This window comes from Haliaeetus albicilla, chromosome 17 (assembly GCF_947461875.1).
Source record: "Haliaeetus albicilla chromosome 17, bHalAlb1.1, whole genome shotgun sequence".
Lineage (NCBI taxonomy): Eukaryota > Metazoa > Chordata > Aves > Accipitriformes > Accipitridae > Haliaeetus > Haliaeetus albicilla.
Window position 1 is genome coordinate 2,182,175 of NC_091499.1, and position 24,214 is coordinate 2,206,388.

At 35.9% G+C, this 24,214-nt stretch overlaps 1 protein-coding gene across 1 annotated transcript in view; it reads right to left on the bottom strand.

The window, feature by feature from the left end:
- Window positions 1–24,214, bottom strand: part of EYS (eyes shut homolog) — a 938,397-nt gene that overhangs the window by 689,742 nt on the left and 224,441 nt on the right. Inside the window, exons 11-12 of the mRNA XM_069804576.1 lie at window positions 21,795–22,048; window positions 11,840–11,944 (exon numbers count right to left, since the gene is read on the bottom strand). Coding sequence (XP_069660677.1) covers window positions 11,840–11,944; window positions 21,795–22,048 — 359 coding nt within the window. The remainder of the gene's footprint in view (window positions 1–11,839; window positions 11,945–21,794; window positions 22,049–24,214) is intronic.

The following is a 24,214-nucleotide window of genomic DNA, read 5'->3' on the forward strand; positions in this document are numbered from 1 at the left end:
TGAGGAAGTGAGAGAGATGCTATGTTAAATCTGATCTAAATTCAGGAAGATTTGGACAAAATCTCACGTAAATTTTGGAGAAGAAAATTCAGGCATATAAAGGCTTGAGATTAAAGAAAAGCTATGAATTTCAAAGTATTCCTTAAGGCCCAATTTGCCTGAGCTAGCCCATCCTTAAATTTATTTTTTTTTTTAAATCTCAAAGACATAGTAATAAATGTAACTCATAAATTATAACTCATTTACTAGGAAAAAGCCACAATAGATTTTGAATACCACTGAAAAACAGAGGGAGATTTGCCACTATGCTAAATTTTTTAGAAATATGTTAAATATTGCCCATTACAGATGTCATATTCTTTCAAGTATTGTAACAAAAGACACCCCCATTTGGTCTTCCATATGCAGCCACTGAACGAGCTCCTCTCTCTCCAGTCCCCAAAAGAAGGGTTGTATTGGATCAATACAGAAAATTAAAAGAGAAAACAAATTGCTTCTGAATCTAAAGGCCAGAGAACCAATGTGACCCAGTTTCATTGTTGTCAGCTGGAATTATATGTGAATGCATAAGACCCTACATCATTTTGGCTTATTGAACAGAAAAACCTGTTAAAATCATGTTTTCATATATATTGTGTTTCATGTCTGAAAGAAAAGGAAAGTGAAATATTAAGTAACAATCCTTAATATTAAAACCAAAGAGATTTTCAGCCTGTTTACATTAGTCACCTAACTGGAACTGGTTTGCTTCAGACCTGCAACTTTATACATACAACAACCACTGAAGTTAATAGGCAGGATTTTTTCCGCCATAGACACTTAAAGAATTTATGTAAATACAGGGATGTTTGTGGTAGAGGTGTATGCTCAGTCACCTCTTTATTATTTACAAATAATTTGCAAAACATAAAATTACGAGGAAAACATACAAAAGGGAAATACATTGAAATCTCATTTAGTTAAAACCCTTGTATTAGGTTATACAGCTATTGCCTTAAATTCCACGTCCTGAAAGAAGCAGCTCTTTTTCAAATTAAAGTTGAAATGTTTTGTGGAAAAATCAATTAACCTTGTAGGGATCCCAATATAATCATGTAGATAATCATCAAAGTTGAGCATAACTAGTAGCATGGGTAGAGCTGCCCTAGTCTGGGTACATGATGGTGTAGTAAACCCCAGTGAGCTGTGCAGGTGCTCTTTTCTTAAGAAACAGCTATGCCAAATTGATCGCTGATAGCCTTTATTTTATTGCTAATTACATCAGCGTTGTTTTATTGTCATTAAAGTGAACTGTGTAAATCTGGTCTAAGGCCTCTGTGGTTGCGTTTGGCCTGAGTACCTGACTTTGAGGACCGCCTATTAAGGCTGGATGCAACAACTGATGAATAATGTGGGCAGCCTAGACTGTAATTTGGCCGCAGCAAAACCATGCTATTAATTTGTTTGAATTTTTATTTTCAATTGTGGGAGGCATAACATATGTAGATAGTGTGCAGTTTGCCTCAAATATTGTTAGTGTACTTCAACAATTCAGGCAGTAGCTTTACTATTTCAGTCCTGAGTTATTCTTTAAAAAGGACTGCCAGCTGTATTGAACTTAATAAAACTGTGTGGTAGCTTTTGTGAGGTTTCATTTTATTGAACTTTTTAATGGTGCCTTATTACAGCTTATTTTCACTGTCGTATAGGGACTGCAATTCTGCCCTTATCGTCCTGCTGCACATAACTTCCCTCATATTATTTCTTTGATCATTCACATTTAGTTATAATACATACACATTTTCCACTTGTCCTTTTCAGATCCAGTCAGTGGATTAAAGCAAAAAACTGTGCTTTATTAAAGTAGATGAACCCTTTTTGGAACCTTAAATGTATAATAAGAATAACAGAGAAGAAATCTATGTGAATCAAAAAAAAATCCCCAAAATTCAGTTGTAAAGATGGAAGAAAGGCATCAGAATAAGGCTAAGGAGACCTCTGTCCACTTTTACTGCAGTGTCTCTAGTCATAGAGAATATCACTTCAGCTGGGATTCATCTCATCTCATTTACCTTCAGCTGTCTAAAACTTAGTTTTCTAAATATAAGCTTTCTTAGTTTAAGCTCTGGTACAAGGGACTGGTACCTCTAGCAAAATACTCATCCCACCTGTATCCCTCTACAACTACAAAATAGGGAAAGCAACACTTAATACATCCAACGATTTCCTGTTTTGTTCACAATAACGATGATTGCACTTAAAAACAAACCAACCAAACAAAACCTATTGAACTTTCTGGCTTAGATTAATGCTTATGCTACTGTAAAATGAAAACACATACATAAAGCACATTGTATAATTATTCCTAATATAAATCAGGCATCACAGACACTATTATAATACAAATAAAGAAAACCCTTCTATCATGTATTTCACCTGACTTTTTTATATGGATAAAATAGAATTATCTATGCATTGAAATAACATACAATGAAAGTGATGAGTAGCATGAGAGTAATGCAGAAATGGTTTTTGAAACTCTGAGAAGAGAGGTTGTCATGGAAACAGCCAGGTTAGAAATCTTTTTGTTGCTACAATTTTATTTAGCTGCTGCTTAGTCATTATGTTATTTTAATAAATTAATCTTCCTCAAGTCATTCGTGATTTTATTTTTCTCAAAACAAGATGCTACATTAAGAACTTTTCAGATGCAAGGCAATGAATAATGGCATATTCATCTATACTGAAACATACAAAACCGAAAACTTCCGTCTCACTCCTACACTCATCTAGCTGAAAGATTAAAAGAGAAAGGTGAATAAGAGTTAGTCACTCTCTCCATGAAAGGCTATCATGGCATTCTAGACAATGTTACCTAGAATGAACTAAAGGAAGAAGAAAACATGTATAAACAGTCCCCCCAAACTTGAAAGCCTTCAATTATTTATTCTATATGAATGTAACATGTGAACTGAAAAGAGCAGCTAACAGAGCTCATCTATAAAAGTAAAACCAACCAAACAAAAGGTTTAAAATGAAAACAAGTAAACAAAATAAGTACCATGTTAATCAGAAAAGGAACACAAATACTCAGGTGACAAAGAAAAAAAAAAGTTTGCTAACTAGCCTGCCTGCAAGAAACAGAAGTTTAATTAGTCTGTATGAGCATAGCTGCAACAAATAAGAGTTTCTAAATATTAATTATCATCAAACAAAAGAAGTGTTAAATACCACGGGAGAAGAATGGAAAGGGCAACAACTGACACAACTTCAGAAAACAACCTGAAGCAATGAATATAAAACAAACTTAAAAGCAAAAAAAATTAATAGCATCTCAATGAGGAATATAAATTGTCAAAATGACAAAAAACATGAGGGACAAATAAAAACAATCTGAAGACTGAGCCACATAAAAGGAGGAGAATGTACAATGAAGCTACAAGGCAGTAAAATATGCCGGCAAAGAATCCAAGGGTTTTGAAAGTGTGCATGTTATTTTTTGGAACAAGAGCAGATCTAACACTCTCCACCGACATTTTTTCCTGCTAAAAATTCACTGATAGCTAAAATGCTTTGTGGACACATTAATCTTAACAAATCTTGGAGTACAATATAGGTTCAAATACTGTCCTTTAGGGCTTCCTCGTCACTTGTGTGCCCTTCAGTTTTCTTGACAGACGATGTGAAGAATTACAGTCACTCTGTATTGAGCCAACACCATGTTAGCTCCAATATCACATATTACATCAAATATCATATACTAGCTGCATATATATCATCACTGAACTTCCCTCTGCCATTCCTTCTGTTGATGAAGATGGCATTATGTCACACTTTTATTACACTGAATTCAGAATACAAATTAATCAATACTGATCAGTCCTTATGTTTCTGATGAAAAAGATCACATGGGGACAGTGAGTGATGGAAAGAGACGTACTGCTGGTGCCTATCCTGTTTTCCTCAGTACTTTCATTTCTGGCTGGAGGTTTTCTCTGCTTCAGTGAAAGAGGCAGGAGTTTCTTCCTATAGATTGGTGGAAAACATCTTTCCAGAAGGTATTATTTAACAATGCAAGACTTCTTACTGTGTTGGAACACAGATTTCGGACTCCTTGGAATTCCTTGCTTTTCCAGTGCCATCTTCCAGGCATATCTGCCATAGGCGCAGCACTTGCCTCTGGCAAAGTACTGTGTGGCAGGTTTATCTAGGGCCTTTCCACCCTGCTTATAGGGCTTATTGTTATGGTGCTTTCACCGTATTTCAAGAATCTGAAACAGAATTCCTCATGTTAGCTGTATGACACTTTGGTTTAGCTTTTTCAGTGTGTGTCTAATGAGAAGTTCCAAAGTCAGGAACTTTCCTCCATGAAGGCTGGAAATTTGCCTGTGCACAAGAAACTCATGTGCCTGGAGATGCCTGTCACACAGTGCCAATGTCATCCAGTCTGTTCATTTATCAAGTGGGAGGCAGAGATCACTTTTCCAGAAACTACTCTTTTAGAAAGGTTTAGGTAGAGAAACAGATACCTTTTAGAAAGGTATACATATATAGACAAATGTTTATAGACAGATGGTGTTCACATGGTTTATTCTATGCCCCTGAAAAGAAAGCCCTGTAAAACGATGCAGTGCTAACATTATAAAAAAAATTCTCTTGAAGAAATTCACTGTTGATAATCATACACCATAATCAACCAATACTGTTCATCAGCTAAATGGAAATACTATTATCTAAAATGCTGAAGTTCAAATATAATGCTTGTAAAATCTCTTGTATAAGATCATCAGAATATACCAAAAGCCATACTAGCAGTAACCAGTCACTCGAGCTGTACTATTATAGAATTACTTCCCTCTTAAACACTTTCAAAAGATGGTTATGGTGTTCACCTGAAAGCCATGCATTTCTTCTACACAGAGAGAAAAGAAACTATGTAAAGATGTCATACCATATCTAAAGACATTGTCTGATTCCATTTTATCCACTTTATGTTACTCTTTGTCCCATTTCTTATCTTCAGATGAAAAAAATTTGTACTCTATCACAAAAGCAGAGTCCCACAAGAGTCCATTACATAAAATAACCTATACCTTTTGATGGATGAGGCTCTTACGTTGTGATACAAAATTAGACTATCGTACAGGGAAATAAAAAAGAAACCCACAAAAAAATTTTAAATCTGGTTACAGCCAAACTCAAACGATTAAAAGGCAGGAGTTTTCTCTAGTTATGTATTTTTAAAAGTTAAGACTCTAGTTATGTCAGGTTTCCAGCAATGCTGAGATATATTTATGTGAATTAATGATCTGTATGATTAAATGACCTCATTTCATCCTATTTAGTGACAATATCTTATCAACAGCAGGATAGAGTACGGGAATAATTTCTAAGAAATATCTCAGCTTTACCATAGAGAATTTTAATGAATTGTTTTTAAAACTGCTGAAAGAAGATTTGTCATATGAAAATAATAGGTTTTGTGTTAAAATTGACAACATGTTAAGACAATGAACTAATTGACAGTAACTATTAAAGCATAAGGTGTATTTCCATAAAATTAGCACATACAAGTTATATATGTATATATATTATAGATTTGCTAAATACATATAGTTCTTCTGATTTCTTAACAAGGAAGAGCAATCATACTTCTCAAGGATGGAGGAACTGTATTTGTGAGTTTGAAAACTAAAACAGGTCATTTTTTTGGTCATTTTAAGTGACTGTGTAGGATACAGAAGCATTTGGGGTAGATCTGGGTAGCTGTCTAGAGAGAAGGCATGCCTGAACTGGCACCAAGGATCCAGGTGAAGGCTAGAATTCTGATTTGGATGAGCAGAAGCCAGTGATCAGAAACCTCAGCATCGTTCTGCAGTTCATATTAGCAGAACCAATTCTTTGACTAGTGATATCAAATATACTGTGTAAAAATTCACTCTGGAGCAATGTAGAACTTACAGCAGATTTCCTAAATCAAAGTTCATTGCTTTAGCCCTCAGGCCATCCTTCCTTTTGGCTTTTATAGATGAAGAATTTCCTTACTGGTGTTCTTTTAGTTTCTTAAATGTGGGTTTTCTGGAATTAAAAAAGAGTTTGCTGTCATGTTTAACCCTACCAAGTCAGTTGCATTTTTGACACTGGATACATGGATGAAAAAGGAATCCAGCATACTCTTCCTAAATTGAAAGTGTTCCAGAAGTAAGAGTTCTTTTCAAGTTTTTATGTGATTCTCTATTACTCAGTATTGAATTCTTACCCACTATATTTAAATATTTCAGCAGTCTGTGGTCATTGTGTATTCATTCCAGCTACATCCTACTTTAAAAATATGTAAATATTCATTACAAATTATTGAAGGTCTTTGACTAGGAATGTCTATGCCATGACATTTAAAAAAAAAAATTGGTTTATTACAGCCCTAAATGTACTCTAAAGATAGAGAAATACAGACATATAAAGTCAAAAAAGCATCCAAATTTTTGCAGTGTTTTTTCTTCACTTTTAAAATTGTCCTTATATCCCCCCAAGGTGCTTCTTCTAAGAATATATTGAATCTGTTTATAGGATGCTCAGTGGAAAACAATGAATGGATTTCACACAGTACGACACTATACATTCCTTACTAAAAAATTCAAATTACTAATACTTGATGTTTTGGCATCATAAATAACTAAAAGGTATCACTAAGGTTTTTCATCACACTTTACTAGTTTATGTTCACATGCACAGACTTATAAGTTCACCTAATTTCAGTGTTTTTTTTCTTTAAAGGATTGGATATAAATATGATTTTGTATTTTTGTATGACGGTTAAAACATGATTTGACAGAAGATGTATTGTATGAACTGCCGAAGAATGAAAGTAGTACGTTGGTATTTGTGTTACTGTTGTGACTGTAGAACTTTTTAGTGCATCAATGAATCCAAGTTAGGCTAAGGATTAATACTGAGGTTCAGCTAACAATAGCAAAGTTTTCAGAGGTAATCTAGTTTCCTGGTATTTAGGTAGAGAAGACACAGCTACTCATACTTTAGAGAGAATGTCTTCTGCACTTATGAGAATGAAATGTGAATCACTAAAGTAAAAACTCCATAAAAATAGTGAAAATTTAAAATTTCAGTAACAGGAAATTTTTGCCATAAACACGGCAGAATTGTCTCTCTAAAAATAAGAAGCTTATTTTAACAATTTTAAGTTATTCGTTACTGTAATGCCTTAAATCCATCAATGTAACTTATTTACTTAAATATTTTTATTTGATAAATTATTTTCCACAGCTATATTCAAATTTTTTGTGATGTGTATCTTACTATTCTAAGGCTATTAAAAAAATCATTATTTTGTTGTAGATAAATAAAAATTATTCTGACATTATTCACTGTTGTTTTAATGATCATATATAGCACAAACATTCCAGTAATTAGATTTTATTTTGAAAGGTTCCTATTGAAGTTTCCTATTGATTTATGTTTTATTTAGTAATGAAAGAAAGGAAGAAAATGCTTTCAATTTTGCGTGGCATGAAGATCTCTTATTTTTATGACTGATGTAATTAAGTTTTTTCACTAATATTCTACAGAATAATTAAAAATGAGATAGCAGCATCATAAATGATTCAATAATAGGAAAAATATTTCACAGGCTTAGTAAAAACTTTAATGCATCTGTTTTTAAAGCAATTTTTAAAATTTTTCTGAAAATGAATCAAAACCCCAAACCTGCACTCTTAGGGAAAAGTGCAGGTGCTGTGCTAAACTCAAATACTTCTGTCTTTTGAAACTTAATATAAACATATTTAATACATTGAAGAACATCAGTATTGTAAGAACGTTCTCATTTTGGCTGTATCCAACTGTATGTGTTCAGTATTTTGTATGTACTAATTACAGAAGTGTGCAATGTTAGTGTGCCTTGGTTTCTATTAACACAGTGACTACTGGTGATAGAAAACACCTAAAAGCTTTGGAATTTCCAGTGGAGAAAATACTGAGGTCTTCACACCTGCATTTACGACAATTTCTAAAAATAGAGACTCTTGGAAAGTTCATGCAGACATAGACATGGCAGACTGGAGGTTGGTCTGTTGGAGGATTGCCCTGGTAAAGCAGAGGTCCCAGTGTTCATTCTACGTGCATTTCCCACTTCAAACTCTTTAAATAAAATAAAAATGGAAGACCACAAGTCCCAAGCAAAAGCACTTTGGTCACTCTATAAATCTTCTCTGACAGTGGAATTCTCTTAACTCCAACCAACAGCAATGTGCTAGTAGCTCTGCACTTCTTAAATATATTACTTTATAAAGACACAGTATCTGAAAGAGCTTACTTCAGTATCAGAAGCAGTGTAAATATTAGCATAGCTTTCTTGTCGGGTTAATGAACCTTGCTTGTTAATGAGCCTAATTATCTTGCTTTCTTCAGATTCAACCAAATGTCTACACCACACAGCACAGTGAAGAATCCAGTCTTTCATCCGTCATGTTCACATTCTCATTGGGGCAGTTATGCATTTCCAGATACAACTCTATGCATCATGTGTAACCATGTGAACTTTTCAGAAAATATATCTTAATAATAAAAATTCCTACTATTACATCCACTTTGCATAAAGAAACTGTATAAGATAAAAGAAGATACAATCCACTCTTTCCTTTCAAAACATACAGTTTTACTATTTATGCAGCATCTCTTCGCTATTAAGCCATGCCAAGATCATTCATTAAGCTATCTTCACCCACTGCTTATACAAAACTCTTCAGGAGTCCTTCCAGATTTATTTTACCTTAGCATCGCGAGTTTCTGAAGGGAAAACTAAAAGGAAATTAATCCTTTTCTTTCTAAATTGTACGTCAAGATAATTTATGCTCTCATATCCCCAAATAAATGGCATTACTGTTATGGCATAATTTGAAGACAAAAACTCATTAAATTTTGATGTATATAACTCCTAACTATGATCGCCTTGTAATTTTTTAGTCAAAGTTAAAAAATAGTGCTCCTCACTTTTGACATGGCTGACATATTTCTTGTCCAGCAAAGGTATCTTAAGCTGTATCTAGTAAAATAGAGTTACAATTCCTTGTAAAACAATAATTCAAATAAAAATAGAAATAGAACCTCCAATGCATACGGAGGAAAGCTCTTTATGTTCATTATTTGTAGCATATTCGATAGTATTGAAAGGTCTAATTTGGAAAGAAATCACCATGCACCTAAAAATAAGATGCAGCGAGAGACTGTTTCAGACAACAACAGGCAAAGCAGAAAAGTGGAAAGATAAGAGCCACCTACCTAATGAATAAAAATGTACTCCAAAGAAAAACAGGCAAAAAACCATATTATTGGTGGTCTAGTCAGACTGACAGTTGCAGATACAAGTATTTTAATTTACAAGAGCTTGATCATTAGGGCATATCCAAATTATCTGTGCTCCCTTGTATTTTGTTATTGAATGCATATGATTTATTAAATGTTTTTATTGTTTATTTATTTACTGTTATTTGCTAAAAGCCAGCAACTACAGATCCTCTGATAAGCAAACCCTAATTTTTTTTCAGAAATCCAGTATGATACTGGTTGTCAGTGAAAGTATGGAAGCATAAATTGTCATTTTTCACTCAAGGATTAGCTCGAGTTACCTGTCTTAGCTTTTGAAGTGCTGCTTTTGTTAGAACCAAGCTAGCAGTAAAAATATCCAGTAATGTAGCGACTTTTGTTTTCAGGCAATTTACAGACATTATCTATTTAATCACTGGAATATCTTTGTGAGATGGTAACATTTGTTTATCTACACCTTAACCTAGAGAATATGAACTGGGATATTAATTAATTTACCCAAGGGCACAAAGGGAATCTGTATCACCTTTAGATTAAAATTATCTTCTTTTCCGCTTATTGCTACATATGCACATCACTACACAAATTTCCCCCTCTCTAATTCAGCTTGCCATTATATTAATAACGTAGCTGCAAATAGTAATACAGAAAGTCTTAACTCTTTTCAAACATAACTGGTCATTTCTACAGATAACCTCTGGTTCACTGTGAGTTACTTGATCCTTTGACTGATGATGATGAAGAACCACTGCTATGCACAGCATTTTAGTAGAGTCAGTAGAATGAAACTTAGTTTCCAGTGTATATATGTGTCTATTACATAAATCTCATTGTTCCAGATGAATACCTGGATTAACCTCAGAGACACAACACGAAGGAATGAATAGTTACAGACACTCAAACCATACATGCACACGCACACCAAGAATGATAATAAAAATTAATTGGATGAGGCCTGTCTACAGAGTGACTGACTTTTCTTTAAAGAAAGCAGCACAAATGACTAAGACAACGATTTTATTTCCTATCACTGACACACATGCTGCTGTGTGAAAGAGATCTCCTTTCAGATCTGTGGAAGAAGGTGCAGGATGGTTCTGTCTAAAATCCACCCTGTGTAAGGGTGTTAGCAAACACATGGGATAGCAAAGCAGTGCATTCAGTGTGAGAACCTCCACCTCAGAAGACCAAAGGAGACAATGCTTGTGTTAATGTTTAGCCACAGCCCTTATTCAGTAAAACACTTTGAACACATGCCTACATTTGTCCAAATGAAGCAACGAACATGAAAGCATCATCTTACCTTTGAAGATGTAACTCAGTATTGTCTTCAGTTCCCAACTCAGCAGGATATGACCCTTAAGGCATTTAAGGATCTCTTGATATTAAGTACATTAAAGTCCTCTTAAAAATCAGTTGCTTTGCTTGAGAGGGATGGTTGGAGACTTGTGTTTCAGTACTTCGACATTTCCAGGTTTTACTGATCACTATCATTTTCTCAACACCCCAGTACTGTAAACCTTCTTAGATTATGACTATAAAATTAGTTTTTCTGACCTTATTTTCCATAGTAACAATGAGATTATAAATGCACATGTCAAGAACAAATATCTGTTTAGAATTTATCAGTAATTTCTTATCCATATTTATGAATGAACTTAGTAGCTGCTAAATCCCTACCCCAGCCTCCTTTGACCACAATGGTTATAAAAAATGGAGAGAAACTGCTCATCCTGGTCAAAGGGTTTCTAAGGTCAGGAATTTCTAACCCACCCTTTGCTATGTTTTCTTAGTCAACATGCAGCAACATGCAAAATCCCAAATTATACAGTGTGTATATAATTAGCAAAGCAGAATCTTCAACATTGTGTTTCTTTCTCCCTTTATTTTGCTGGGTCTTTTTACACTGTGTACTTAGTTCAGTTGCCACGTGGCCTGATCCATCTTAGATGTCCCTTATATCCTATACCATATCTTCCAGCATCATGCAGTATCTTGGATACTTAAAGGCACTTTGGATGGCACAAAGTTCCCCAGGCAACCAGATTGAGGTCATACATACTTTAGAGCAGTGTTCAATTCTTTTAGGCGTGAGTAATGTGGCCAGCAGAACAGGATTCCAAAGGCTGGGATTTTGGATGTTTGCTCTCTTTCAACATGTTTTGCTGCCTAAACCCTACACTTTTTTGAAGGAATGTGTTGCTGTAAGGTGCTTATACAAATAGACACTAAACAATTGGAAATCTCCAGTTCTGTAGTATTTCTTTACCAGTATGTTCCAGTACTACAAATACTTTTTAATCTAAGTAATCTATTATTTATAAAAGTTAGTCACAGACAAATTTTCATGGGCGCTCACTGAGAAATTTTTTTTTATTTTAGTCTAAATAACTAGCTCTGTACCTTTCAAAATGTAAGCAAAATGCTTTCACTATACAGGACTTTATAGCACCCAAGTAACAAAAGTAGAACTCACACACTGTTCCAAACTAGCAGTTGTATAAAAACTATAAATGCTTACCAAGGGGGCAATTGCATTTGAAGCCATTTATGTCCTCTTCACAGGTTCCTCCATTCCAACAGGGTCTGTCTAGACACCCATTCATGTGAAAAGAACATGTTTCACCTGAAAGTTTAGATTAAAAAAAAAAAAAAAAAAGGACAAATGTGCTGACGTGTTCAAATCATAGAGACGTATTTGTAATGAAAAAGGACTATGGGATTGTCACAGTCTACATGCTGACCCCACTGGCCAAGGTGCACTTACTGAGTACACAGGGATACTGATAGACATCTTGTGTGTCATGAATTTTTCTGCTTTCTTGGTTACGAGACAGTCCATTTTGACAGGCAATGTTGGAAGCATGACAATCAGGAAAATAGAAAGCTTTCCTACTGAGGATATGCATAATCCTGGAGCTTTTTTCCATTATACAAAATTACTATATTCAGACAATTTTTGTTCAGTTGTGTCAATCATTTTATTTCATTTCACTCACTGTCTCCTTTGAAAAAGAATGGCAAAGTATCTGCATATAAAAATCAAGCCAACACTAATTTACAGACAGTTATGCGTAAGAGTAGAGTTCAGCCTATGTTCTATAGAAAGTTGTTGGTACTATGATACTGGATATTTCTCTTTCTCCATGTAATACAAAGGAGGAGGGTGACCAAGTGATTGAAGAATATTTAATGAGGCAAAATACAGATGAGAAGGAAAGAAATAAGAGCAAAGGTAGGAAGTATAGTGAAATGTAGATTTGTAATCTATAATAGGGGTTGCTTTGATCTGTAACAGGAAAAGCTACTTCCAGCCAAAGGAATACAGAAGCAAATCATATGTTGCATACTTAGAACAGGTCAGCAGTATACAAAGCATGCTGGGCTTTCTGTGAACCTCACAGAAGAAGATAAAACCAAAACGAATGCTGAAATTCCTCTGAATTCTTTGCACTGAGGAAAATATTTGGTCTTTTATCTGCAGCATACATACATACCCTCTCATACAATCACAGGAACCAAGACAGTCAGCTCTCAACACCCATATTTTGTGCATCTACTAGATATAAAAGGCCTTCGCTGGAGGAGCCCATAGCAGCACCAAGGTTCTCTTCCACCCATAAACTTATGACAGCGTGGCTCCTACTAGGATTTTTTCCTGCCTGTAAATATGCTGTGCATTTTCCATGAGACTTCAAGGTATCTGGATGAAAAGGGGGAGACACAAGCAGACACCAGGGAGAGTTCAGGTAACTCAGAAAACTAAAAAGCTATCTGCTAGCAGCAGCTGCTGAGTGCTGCTTAGAGTGTGCTGTGGCACCAGCGAGGAATACAAGCAGTCAGGACTGGCCAAAATATAAATCCTTGTCTAAGTTCTTTTAATTTTTTACATTTTCTTTGAAGTGTTGATAAGGTAACAGCACTATGTGCAACCTTCCTGATCTAATTCTGATATTTTGCTTTCCTTATGTTTTCTAGTTCAGATCCATTTCCACAGTTAAGTCCCTGATTACAGTAGGTCTCTTTTGAGGAAGATAAATGGAAATGCATTGGCATCTGTTCTCTCCTTCTGCATAGACAAGTGGAGAGTAGAGCAAACAGAGTTTCCTCTAGGAGTAAATCATCTGGTCACAAGCCATGGGTAAGCAGCAGCATGTACAAGAAAACCTCCTTGAAACAGATTCTTTCACCTCCCTTTAGTTGCTGTGTACTCCTAATAAATAAAAGGTTAAAATAAAGCAAACACAGTTCTGAGGGAAAGAATGGAATGAGATCATCCTCATTTACTCATGATATCCACGATTTCTGAACTTCTTACTGCATTTTTGTGAAGATGGCTCTGTTTTCCTCTCAAATTTAAGGCAGCAAAGGTATCTTACTGAACTGGGTAGTACCATAATTTTAAGACATGGCTGTAACTACAATCCCTTGTGAACTGTTCTTATCCACCTTTGATTTTCTTTTCTTTTTGGGATAGGAAATTTGGTGTGGCATTCAGCAGGAAAATGAGTCAACTATATGTAGGCTTCTGACTACAGATCTATGCTTTAAAACTGAGCATTTAGGGTGAAATTTAGTTCTCTAAATGTCAGTATCTATTGCAATATAGGATATCCTGTATTCAGGCTCAAGAAAATAGTCCTTAGGGAATAGAAATGGACAATAAGCAGAAACAGTCGCAAAAGTTTTATAACAGTACCATAAATTGGTCATTCAGGCTGGAAATCCTGATGGGATGGTAGGAAATAAGAGAAAAGAACAAAGACACAGAGGGCAGCTGTCAGCTGAGGAGTATTTCCAAAAAGGAACAAAAAATAGCATGTACTGGGCAAGGTGAACCCTTTGAGGAATTCAAAAGCAAAATGACACCTGATCAAAAGGTTGATTCTGTGGCCATGTTTTGACTGAACTATATGAAAAGATACAACACCTGGGGAGTCCTGAGACGATGATGCAATAATGAAGGCTAGAGGAATTTGGGGCATGAGATGAACATTGGAGCTTTAGCTGTGTTGAGGAGTAGTGACAAAACCTGATTGTGTGTAGGAAAGATGAGAAAGGAGTCAAAGCCATTCTCCCATTCCAAGTCTGGGAGGAAGCATAATGATTCTGTCAAAAGAACCACCCACGGTAGGAGAAGATCAGATTCAAGAGCATCTAAGGAACCTGAAGGTGCAGAAGTCCATGGGACCTGATGAGATGAATCTGCAGGTCCTGAGGCAAATGGCAGATGAAATGGCTAAGCCACTATCCATCATATTTGAGAAGTCGTGGCAGTCCGAGGAAGTTCCCACTGACTGGAAAAGGGGAAACCTAATGCCTCTAATGCAGGGGGGTTGGAACTAGTTGGTCTTTAAGGTCCCTTCCAGCCCAAACCATTCTATGATTCTATAATTCATTCCATGATTCTAATGTAAGGAAGGATGTAGGAAAAAAAAAATTATTTTGCATCTTCATTTGGAAAAAAATAAATATCTGCTATAAAGTATAGCTAAGAAGTGGCATCAGAAACTGAATTTCATTTCTGATATCATACCACTAACCCCCATTATTTTAAGACTTCAGTGAGTACAGTTTTTGTTAACGTATTAATCCATATTGCAACACTCCCTAGATTAAAAGATTTAGTTCCAATTTAGACAATTAATCACAAATGTACAAACTAATGCTGTACAGTAGAGGTATACATGCTATACTTATTTAACAGAAAACTATCTGGTTTCAGGTATTTTGCTTTTATTTACCTATGGCTGTGCTAGATGTGTATGAATTCCATTCTTCATTTAGGAGAACAAGGAAATGGGAAAAAATTCCCTGCTCTGATAACAAAGGTGCTGATTTTATGCTGGAGGCTGTTATTACAGCTAAATTACTTCAGCTGACAAAGAAGCAATTACATGCCACTCAGCCTCATCTGAATTATCAAGCACTGAGAATACCTTTCTCATAACTGATGAAAATATTTGCGAAAACCACTGACTGATTTACAAGTTGTGCTAGCTAACAGTACTTGCAGAATGATTTAGAAAGGTGCCAAACTTTCTGAAGTATTGCATTTGAAAATGCTGTTAACACATTAAATACAGATCAGTTTTTTTCCTGACAAGCTTGCAGTATTGTCGACATACACAGCTAAGACTTTAGTTTCTATGCATCTCTCTTACCATTCCTTCAAGATCACTTTTATTTTCCTTCTAATTTTGCTATCTAGCCACTGAAAAAGATACTATTCACAGATATGAAAAACTGATATTATTTTTCATCTAAAAGTTAACAGTGCAGTTTTGGTAATTCTGTACATCTCAGAAAAGGCTAGGAGAATAGCATTTTTTTGCCTATGAATCATGTTGAAACTTGGAAAAGCCTTCACGTTTTAGTGCAATTTATGCCAATCAAATGCACATGTAGTGAAAATAAAGGTAATTGCTTTTTGTGTATTGTAGACAATAACTAGCTCTTCTGGTTACGTGCCGTAACATGGAGTGCCATTAAACTAGCAGTTGCATCTGACAAAAGGCATGTCCCAAAACTTTTTGCAAACTGTTGCTAGGTAAATTTAAGAATTCATGCCCTCAGAGTACTAAGGCAATCTATGGACAGTATTTTTTAAATATTTCAGAGAGAATCAAAGACTCTATGAAGCTACTGTGAGACCATATTTTCTGAGTATTAGAGACATGATAAAAGCTGGACACGTACAAAGAAGCCTTTTTTTTTTCAGTATGCAGCTAATCTCAACTACACATTTGAAATGGATGATGAGAACCTTCTTTGAACATCAGATAAAAACCACTAATTGGCTACAAATTACTTTCAACATCAAAGTATGTTAATATAAATATTTTCTGGGTTTACACTTTTAAGGTTAACATTAATACAAGACATCCAAACATAATTAGTAGTAAAACGTAATATTTAATTAGTTATGTAATAAATCATAGCTTAGAGTCTGAATTCCTAAACAATTTACAGGGATCGTGTCACCAAATTCTGAAGTACAAAGAGAATGTTAAAAATGATCATGAGCCAATTCTACTTCTATTAACCCTATAGTGTGTTTTATCCTGTGTAAAATTGCAGTGTTCTTAAAATATATAACAAATAATTACAGCTCCTTAGGAAAGCCTGTCACTCTTGCAAATTGCATGGCCTGACGTTTAACAGCAACATTTTCTACAGGCACATCGATGATACACAAGAGACAGATTATTCTACAGGAGCAAAAAAGTCTTGAGAAGAGCGTAAGGACCTGAGTAGGTGCATGCTAAAAAATTTGGCAAAGATATTTAGTCCTCCACCAGTGTTACTGATGGAACTTACTCTGTTTAAAAAAATCATGCTATTTTAACAAATGGAGATGTTCTGAAGTTCTCAGGTAAATATAACTGGAGATCAAAAGCAACAAAGAAATATTCCTTTTCATAAATATAATGGATGAAGCCTCGTTGAATATTCCTTCACTTCAAAAATAAGAGCAACTCTAAGATCACTAGATTGAAGTTTGCACCTTTCAGTGGTTCAAACTTTGGGTGTTTTATTTCTGCTTAAAGAGCTTAATTTCTCACTTAATCTGAACTAATTGAACTGTTTTTCTATTTTGCTGAATATCCACAAAACTGATTTTTGTTTTGATATCAGAATAAGTTAACTTTGTACCATTCTCAAATATAATATTCAGACATTAGAATAAAACTGGAATTTATTTGAGAGCTTATTTTCTCAATGTAATACACATTATATATAAATATCTCTTATTAATTGCCACAACTACTATGAAGATCCCTGTCCGAATTACAGAACACATGCAAAAATATCCAAAGTTTCATTTACATACTGTTTATACCAACTTTTGTTTTATAGGCATAATCAAATATAAAGTTTGACAATGCAAAGGCAGACAGAATGACCACAACTAATAAAAGGATGTCCAAGAATATTTTTTTTAACTAAAACTCCTTACTTGAGGAAATATTACTTCAAGACATAAGCTGAATCTTTCTAATCCCAGATCAGATGAAAAGCAAATGATTTAAAATTCTACTTAATGTAATCTTACTGAAGTCCTGCTGAAAAAAACGAGGTTTTTTTAAAGTGCAGCTAGCATCCAAAGCAGTAACAATATATTTGAAGGTTGTCTTCACAACACTCCTGCCTTACTGTCCACCATTCTGTAAAATGTATGTAAATATAAAGCATTCAAGTCATGTACCTGAGAACAAATGGTGTAATTTTGTTGCTTTCTAAGCAACATAAGTTATCGTGTTAGATAAAGGAGGTATCAGCCTGAGTAACATTTCTGCTTACTTTGCAGAAGATGCAGTTATGGAAAAGCAAGACAGACAGTCCAGGTGTGGCCTTAGCGAACTTAACTGACATTTCCCTTTCTCAGCTTTGGTGTTCTATACACTTGGTCAATTTTGCTTTTATTCAAGGTCTTTTCTGTGTGAGAAATCACAGCAGTTAAAAACCCAAAACAATTTAATTTTTTTATTTATTTACTTTGTATAGCGTACACCTTTCTGTGAACACTTATTCCAGATTGAACGTGATTTACATGATGCAATCTCAAACCACTGCACCGGCTCAGCTTCTCTGAAAGAGTTTTAGACAAAGCCTGTGGCTCTTCAGCTGTGAACTGCCAAGAGTGCGGCTCATCCCTCTCGGTGGGATTACACTGTACACCTGACGGGCAGCCTCGCCCCAGTAAAATAGGAATTGTGTGAATGGAAATGGGAGCAGGCGTTTCAAACGCAGAATGTGCCTGCGAACAAACCAACCCAACCCCGTTGCCTTCCTTTGTGCAGCAGAAATAATAACGTCATGATTTCAGGTCACCTTGCTAAAAGAAGCAGATACCGATGCCCTGAGAACGCTAATAGGCCCTAACTGCCCTGAGCAGGTCCACCTGGGACCTTCCCCGCCCCCTGCCCATCGCCCACAGCTCCGTTTCAGCTCAGCTCCACTCAGCTGTAGGCACCCAGACCTGCTCTGAGCTTTTCTGTAGACGTGCCTGTTTCCAGTCCTGCCTCTGGCCCTCTCTCAAGAATGGTCTCCAGCCCATGCTGTAAGCAATTTTTCTCTTTGTACAGACTCCTTGTCTATACGTTATAGCTTTGTCTCTGGTCCTGTCTCCTGCTGCTTCTAACTCGCTTCCGCGGATGGACCCGCTGGGCTTACCCTCGGACCCTGCTTCGTGGCTCCCCTTGTGGAGCAGCATTGCTCTTGCTGCTCCCTCCTAACAGGGTCAATCTTCCTTACGTGTTCGTGTGTCCGTCAGCTGTTCTAGGCTTTGTTTGTACAAGGGGTTAAGCGTTCCTAAACTTACTTGTGTTGAAAAGGTTCGGTTTTCACACAACTTTGTGTATTTTCCTTCAAGATTTGTTTTTCTTATTGGCATCATGGATGTACTGTTCACATCTATCACAGAAGGGTGAAACTATTTAAAAAACATCCAAATGACTTAAAACCATTGAATAACTTACTGAAAGTACAAACACTTAAATACTTCCTCAGATAGACTCCAAATGTTACGTGGACTTGTCTGATGTATTTGTGGAGTAAAAAAGGTAAAAACAAAGCACAGAAATTTAAAGTAATAGAATGATATTAAAAACGCTCATGTGTCATTTTCCTCTTTTGGACAAAAAGAGGAACGCTGAAGAAAGAATACTGAAGAGTATCATATAGAGAATATATTAATGTCAAACTCAAAAAGCCTCTGGAAGGCCTACACTGGTGATGAGCCTTAATATTGTTATATGTTACTTACACATGGGTAAAGCAATGATGGATCAATATCTTACTACTGTGAGATACAGTATGTATTCAGAATAAAAAGATTTTCCAAATCTTAACTATACAGTCAATAGCCAATAGATACAAATCCTCAAGAGAAACCAGTGAGGCAGTATTGCCTATCTACTTAGAGTTCTCAGCAGCTGTCTTCACGTTTTTGTAGGCTTCTAAAGAAACAAGAGTTTTAATGAAAGATGTGTTTGGATAAAGACAGTGTTTTTTCAAATATTTCCAGGAAGAGCTTCTTTTAAGCCAGAAATGAAGCACAGTGGTATTTGTTTAGAAATGCCAGTCATTGTGAAAGCTGGAATCATTTGATGCTGAACACTGATGTTTTGAGATAGAGTTAACGCAAATATGGAAGAAGGGATAAACTGGGAATGACTGAAGGTGAAGAGATGTTTGAAGAACTGAGCCTGGAGAGGGCAATATAGAGGGTCATCACATGATCAAAAGGATGGGATAATTTTGTTGAAAAAATTACTTAATTTTTAAAGATCATACTGCAAACTCCCAAGTTTGACATAGGCCAAATTCTCTTGTAGGCAGTGGACAGTACTCCACACATGTACAGTTTATGGTTCAAAAGGAAAGACTCTGGTACATGATGTTATAAAGTATTTGTTTTTACTGTGCAAATACCCAAGCCTTGGACTTTTTATGAACTTGTTTTTTACGAAATCAGATCATGCTGTTCATGTTGACAAATCCCATTGCCGTGGCTAAGAGGTCCCTAGCTAATAGAATGTAAAGCATTTGAGAAATGCTTATAGACAAGAGATCGATCAATCATCTAGGCAGAGGAGATGGCTATGAGTTGTCTGTGTAAAATTCTGCTTCTGAAATTAAAAACTGATTCTAATGTTTTATCTAAGAGTACCCAGGGATTCATTTATTAGCAGGAGAGAAACCAACTTGGTGACTGGGAACTCACGGCTTATTTGCAAATCTATGAATCCTAGTACACAAAGTATGATAGTTCCCCAAAGACGTACAGAGTCCTGAGCAACAATATCTTCTGTTTTACTCTTTAGTTTATTTACTGTTGCCTTTGATATTTCATCTGAAAGTGAATTTACTATTTATGAAGAAAAATGAAGTACATCTGGATATGTAAAGAAGTTGAATTACAGATAAATGACATAATAAACACACACACAAAAAGAAATTATATAAGAATAAGTGTGGGGTTTTTAGTATTACACTGAGATACTCTTCACTGATTCATAACGTGCAGTTATGACTGAACTTCAAATCTGTTCTGTGCTGGAAAATATCCCAGGATCATAAACCCTCGGAGACTCTATGAAAATGGAATTGCTAGGGTAGTGATAACATTTTTATAAGCTTAAACAGCGTTTTATTAATTGTTTGTGGTTTATACACTCTGAAAAATCAGAATTCAATATATTAAGTATATGTGATAATGAGTTACACTAAATGAGTAATATTGTGAAATTTTTTTTTGAATTTTCTTATGTGGGAATGCTATTGTATAGGACCTCATTGGGTGATAAAATTTAAAAAAATGTATTTTCCAGTAATATATCATTTATATAAGCAAGTCCTCATGTTCACAGAGTCACAGAATGGTTGAGGTTGGAAGTGACCTCTGGAGGTCATCTCGTCCAAACCCCCTGCTCGAGCAGGAACACCTAGAGCCAGTTTCCCAGATGGCTTTTGAAAGCCAGATGGCTTTTGAATATCTCTACGGATGGAGACTCCACAACCTCCCTGGGCAACCCGTGCCAGTGTTCAGTCACCCTCACGGCAAAAAAATATTTCCTGATGTTCAGACAGTACCTCCTGTGTTTCAGTTTTCCCACTGCATCTGGTCCTGTCACTGGGCACCACTGAAAAAAACCTGGCTCCATCTTCTTTGCACTCTCCTTTCAGGTATTTATAGACATTGAGGAGATCCCCCGGAGCCTTCTCTTCTCCAGGCTGAACAGTTTCAGCTCCCTCAGCCTGTCCTCCCAGGAGAGATGCTCCAGTCCCTTAGGCACCTTAGTGGCCCTTCACTTCAACCTGATGTCCACCAGGACCCCCAGGTTCTTCTCTGCAAAACTGCTTTCCAGCTGGTCAGCCCCCAGCAGGTACTGGTACTTGGGGTTATTCCTCCCCAGGTGCAGACTTGGCACTTCTCTTTCTTGAACTTTATGAGGTTAATGTCAGCCCATTTCTCCAGCCTGTCGATGTTGCTCTAGATGGCAGCATGACCCTCTGATGGATCAGCCGCTCCTCCCAGTTTTCTGTCATCAGCAAACTTGCTGAAGGTACATTCTGCCCCATCAGCCAGACCGCTAATGAAAATGTTAAACAGGACTAGACCCACTGACCAGACTGTGTATGTCTAAATCCATGACACCTAAGACTGCTTAACAGTGAAATTAAAATAATACAATTAAAATAGTGTTTTGGAACTTGATCAATTTTTTTGCAAATGGTGTCAAAGCTCATGCTCAGAATTGTATGTTTAGTGGAGGGAAGGTCAGCTGAGCAACAATTTGGAGACATAATCTAAGAGTATCCATGCAAATGCGGTTAAAACTCATACGTCATACAAACAGACAAATATATACATATATAGATAAGTGTTATTGAACATCATATAAACATAGCTTACATGGAATTGGACAATCACATCTGTAGTACAAGGCACTTCAAAGGAGAAAACTTACCTTTGAACCCAGCAGCACAATGACATGAAAAGTGGCCAATTAAATCTATACAGGTAGCTCCATTTGTGCAAGGTGAACTTAAGCATTCATTAATTTCAACTTCACAGAAGGGTCCTTCATATCCAGGCACACAGTTACAGCTGTAATTATGCAAGTGGTCCTGGCAGAAACCGTATTCAGAGCACTGGTTTCCAATGCAATTGTCTACATCACGTTCACAAAATGTGCCAGTGTAACCAAGGGGACATATGCACCTGGTTTTGAAATGAGAAAAACAAAACAAAAACAACAGCCTTGAATATATAGGTCAATAATGACTAATAATGTTAACAATATTTTCACTTTGAATTACTCACAAATGAATTACAATTTTTTTCAATCTTCTTTCTTTACCTTTAATTAGTCACTAAGTAACTTTGTTTCAGAGACTGCTTGCAATAATTAAATGGAATTGCACAACAATCAAAGTCTTAGCTATTTAGATGGGATAAACTAGTAGCCATATAGCTTTTAATATCAAACTTCTAATGACAATATTCAAATAGAAAACTGATATAAACTGTGAGTATTATTAATTTTAAGAATTTCTTTTCTAAAAATTATTAGTTGCTTGCTACAGTATCACTAAGAGAAAAAAAATATTACATCCTGCTGGCTCTGGACATAAAATCAGTATAAAAATGCTTTTTCATTAGAAACAAAGGTTGCAATTTCTGTCTGTAACTGACACCACCACCCTCCCCCCCCCCCCCAATCTATACAATTTTATAGAAATTGACCAGGATATTTTTCCCCACAATGTAGAATGACTTATAAATGATATAAGACTGGAGATGACTTTTTCATGCTTCCTCCCCCCCCCCCCCCCCTTTTATTTAAATGTGTGAATGAAAACAAAGCTGGATCATCTCATAGCTGATACATATCCCTTGTACTTGGCCATATTTTCTTTGATCCCCTCCTTATCATGTCCAGAGGTCTCCTCATATGGGAGAAGGCAATCTTATAATAACCTTACATATTCCATAGAGATGTTATCTAGAAGCTGGAAAGAACTAACATGTTAAGGAAGCCTTGATTATAGCAATTTTCCCTACTGATCCATCCGGCAGAAAGGATATTTCTTTCTTTTTTTTTTTTTAACAGAAGTGAATGTTCATGTGGCTGTATGCTTCAGTCCTTGCTTATTATTCCTGCATTTTTATGTTAGACTTGTGGAAATTTCCACTTAGATATTTTCATATCCCCATCAAATTTCCCATAGGATATTTGTAAGACAGTAGGAAAAAGACCCCATGTAAATTCTGTGTACAGAAAGGATCCTATAAAAGATAGCATGATGATAGCTATTTTGAATGACATTTCACCAAAGCTTTTTGCAATATAACTTTTGGACTAAGGAAGTTACAACCATATCCACCAGTGGTATACTTCGTTCTCTGTTCAGTTAGGCTCTAATTTTACCTGCAATTCTTCTTGGCAAGAGAGAATTTGAACGACCAAAGAACTTTGTCTATGTACAGACTAGAGATTGAGAAGGGCAGAATACTGTGGGAGCTCCATCTATCATAATACTAATGAAATACTTCTGAAGAAAAAGGAAGAGGGAAAAGGGATATGTATAAAATGCATAGCTCCTAGTGTTTAATCCAATTACTTTTTTTTTTTTTTTTTTCCCCTGCCAGGGTAATCTGTGGACATTTGTGCAGCTCTGCAAGTTCAAGAGTAGCTTCAGAGCACATAGAAAATTAGGTGATTTTTCCTTTTCATGTTGTGACTAAAAGAAGCTTACAGTAAAGAAGGTATCTTTATAAGGAGATACTGTTTGTTATGTGGAACTCTACAGTGGACTGAGTTTAGAGATGGTTTAGTAATTTTCTTATAATTAAAAGGCTTTTAATCTATGGAAAAGCCAGGTACTATTTGAAAATGAAATGGTTAATTCTTTAAACAGCAAAATCACCAAGTGATTGAGGCACAATTATTATTTTTTATATGTATATAAACAAATATCAGCTGCTTTCCTTTCCACTGGCTCCTTGCAGGAAGGGCCAGGCTTCCCAGTCATACTTTCGTTAACTTGTGTCTTCTTGATCCCTAGGAAATTTTTTCATAATACCTGAGGCCTGGCTTTGTGCTCCCTCGTGTCTCAAGGTGCAGCTGTATAACTGTTTTAGATCAGATGAGGAGAAAATTTTTATGATTAATTTCCTGGCTGTTCCAAGCTGCAGTGTTTTGTATCACATTGCAGAGCAGTATCAGAGCATGTAAAATTGATTTATTTCAGTTGAAACTAAATCAGCAGATGTGCTCCTTGGAGTACAGCTAACGCACACCAGCTGCTAATGGGCTTTTAGTCCATGGACCAAAACTGAGCTTGCTTGAAGTAAGCCCTCCATATCTTGTATAGTGTGGTTGTG